Raw genomic sequence first — 2,812 nt, forward strand, 5'->3', positions numbered from 1 at the left:
GTTGTTTCATGGTGCTTTCCGCCGTCTATTCTTTCGCTGCAATTTGCGTTGGTGTCCTCTTAAAACCCTGCTTTCTTTTTGGACTTGTAAAGGTACAAATGCAAGGCTATGAAAAGACTGGAAAAAGATTGTCAAACTGGGAGATCTGATTGTTTTGTGTGTGTTCAATACTTTAGAGGAGGAGCCTCACTATGACTGAAACCAAAAACAGGATGCAGGTGGAACAACAACCTCGCCAGTGAAGTTCAAGAAACAACCACGTAAATGATTATCCTAAACACCTCGACTAAGTCTTGTTCTTCTGTAAGGCCTGGTGCGAATAAATCAGTGGGGATAATTTGATAAAGAAGGTACTTTACTCCTTACAATCCCCCTTCAGTGGGCGTACACCACAGATTAGAGCTGTCAATGAAATGAATGAGTCTGAGGAGGAAGAGGAGGAGCAGTGAGGCAGAGGCGGAGTCTCAGCCAAGTTCTGACCACAACTTCTACCGAGTAACCACCAGCTCTCTCTGTCTGCGTCTACAACAATAACAACACCACGAAAAGGCACATTCAGCAGCCCATCCGCATAAAAAATAAAAATATGAATGTAGCCGGGTTGATGTGCGCGTTGCGGACAAGATGCGTGCAGACCTTCCGACGACCTCCGCTGCTGCTTCCGCCTATGTCCGTCTCCTCCTCCTTTTTCCCGGTGAGTTTGTCTGTTAAAGGTCTCTGCGAAGAGTTTCTGTGGCTCGCTGAGTCACAGCGGGTTTTTATTCACGTAATTTCTTGCAAAACGTCGAGTTTTGCTGCGAGCGTGCTGAGTCATGGCTGTGGGTGTTCATACCATGTTTGTTTTTCTCTAAAAAAAAAATAAAAATCCAACCCGGCGCACCCTTGCTCACGTTTTCATTCTCCTTTACCGCTGCTGAAGATAAACACGTGAAGTGACTTTCAAGCTAATTAGCTTGAAACGTGTAGCGCCACGGCAGAATTGGTTTTATCTTGTGTTGTCGGTGAACAGCAGAGAGCTGCTCTGATTGATAAGACGCCATGAAAATCCATGTTTTTACGAAGAGATATTTCTGTTATTCTCCCTAAAACTTCTGTTTGAATCCAAAATATAAATGCATTGTTGATCCAACTAAAACAAGTGACTTAAAATGGATGTTTTAAACTTTAAAAGAAGACGAGTCATGCAAAATTCACATTTTGCACGTTTTTGTCCTTTTGGATTTCTGCTGTCTATTTTTTTTTTTAAAAAAGCGTTTAAAAATCCACCCTGTTGCATTTTGGCAGTAAGTTAATATTTTTTGGTGTCTGTAAAATGACACTTTCGAAAAAATTTTCGGAATGTAACATTCTCACCTAGCAGAGCCAGCAAAGCTCAGCCCGTTTCCTAGCAACCCCAGCGGCGCCCGTTACTTAGCAACTTAAGCTCACCTCCAGGACATTTGGTCAGCTAGTTTTACCTCTGCCTGTACTCCTCCATTCCCCCACCATCATACCTCCTTCGCCGTGTCCAGAGATGCAGACATTATCTGTCAACTTGACAATAGGAGCTTAAAGTGTGAGCAGAACATGTGTTGTTTTGTCCTGCAGGTTCAGAGGTGCCTGCAGTCCACTCAGCCTGTCCCTGCTGCCCGGCTCCCTTACCGGGTGAAGCTGTCTGCCGGGAAACGCTACGCCTGGTGTGCTTGTGGTCACAGCAAGAAACAGGTGAGTGAGATGAATGCTGAACTCGGCTGCTTTTAGATTCATGTCACAGAAGTTCACATGTCTCCTGTCAAATAAGTCTATTCAGGGTTGATGATATATTAATGGGAGGAGGCTTACAAAGAGCTCTGAATCAACAAAGAACGCACTGTTGCACCTCTTAAGACCAAAAAAAGTCCTGATGTCACTAACACTCAGGCTGAGACTTGAACTTTAGTCTCACAAAGACTTGAGCCTTGAATAATTGTTATCTTATCTAATAAGGGTTTTGTATAAGCCTGCAGAGCTGACATTTTTGGCCCATTGGCAACTCTTAATGGTTTATAACAACTTGTTCATGTTTACCTGGAACTTTGTAAAACTGACCATTTTCCTCAGTTAAGCGAAAAACAAAATATACTGAAGTTTCCTCCCCTGGTGTTTAAAGTAGCATCAGACATTTCTGGTTCTTTAAGCATTTGTTTTATGTTTAGACTTGACAACAAATAGTTATAGTTTTCTTCTGTTTCCCAGTTTATTCAGTTAAAAATTTCAATAACGTGTAAAACCTCAGCTCAACTATCATTACTGTGCAATAAAGTCACTAATAATTTTACCTCCATAAACTCGTTCAGCCTTGCTTACCTACAATTTGCTCTGTTAACTGCTGTACATTGATAATTGTAAATTTGCCTGTAATTTTACAGAAATACATTTTAAAGCTGACTTATTCGTACCGAATCAATCAGACTCAAAAACAAAGTTCCACATTAATTTATTTCTTAAATCTAGTCAAAGTAACATTGAGCTTGTTCAATATAAGTGAAGATTGAAGTGCCTTGGCTTTATGTTGCAAAGTAACAATTAAATAAGTGAACATGTCTTTTTTTTTTTTATCCTGTTTTACAGCCTTTCTGCGACGGCACTCACAAAGCAAAAGCCCCAAGTATCTCACCTCTACTTTTCACTGCCGACAAAAACAAGACGGTGATGCTCTGTGCCTGTAAGCAAACCAAGAACTCCCCGTACTGCGACGGCTCGCACTTGAAAGTCATCTATAGGGATGCTGTAAAGTATGTCAAAGGCCTGTTTAAATGATCCAGGTCTTCATATCTTACCTGGCCACATTGTA

At 41.4% G+C, this 2,812-nt stretch overlaps 1 protein-coding gene across 1 annotated transcript; it reads left to right on the top strand.

The window, feature by feature from the left end:
• The first annotated feature begins 410 nt into the window (after positions 1-410).
• Positions 411-2,806, top strand: LOC103148504 (CDGSH iron-sulfur domain-containing protein 3, mitochondrial-like). The gene is made up of 3 exons (XM_007567311.2): positions 411-694; positions 1,588-1,704; positions 2,590-2,806. The coding sequence occupies exons 1-3, from the start codon at positions 587-589 to the stop codon at positions 2,776-2,778; spliced, it is 414 nt and encodes a 137-aa protein (XP_007567373.1). The 5' UTR covers positions 411-586; the 3' UTR covers positions 2,779-2,806.
• Positions 2,807-2,812: the final 6 nt, after the last annotated feature.

Source organism: Poecilia formosa, unplaced genomic scaffold (genome assembly GCF_000485575.1).
Source record: "Poecilia formosa unplaced genomic scaffold, Poecilia_formosa-5.1.2 Scaffold206, whole genome shotgun sequence".
In the NCBI taxonomy this organism is placed as follows: domain Eukaryota; kingdom Metazoa; phylum Chordata; class Actinopteri; order Cyprinodontiformes; family Poeciliidae; genus Poecilia; species Poecilia formosa.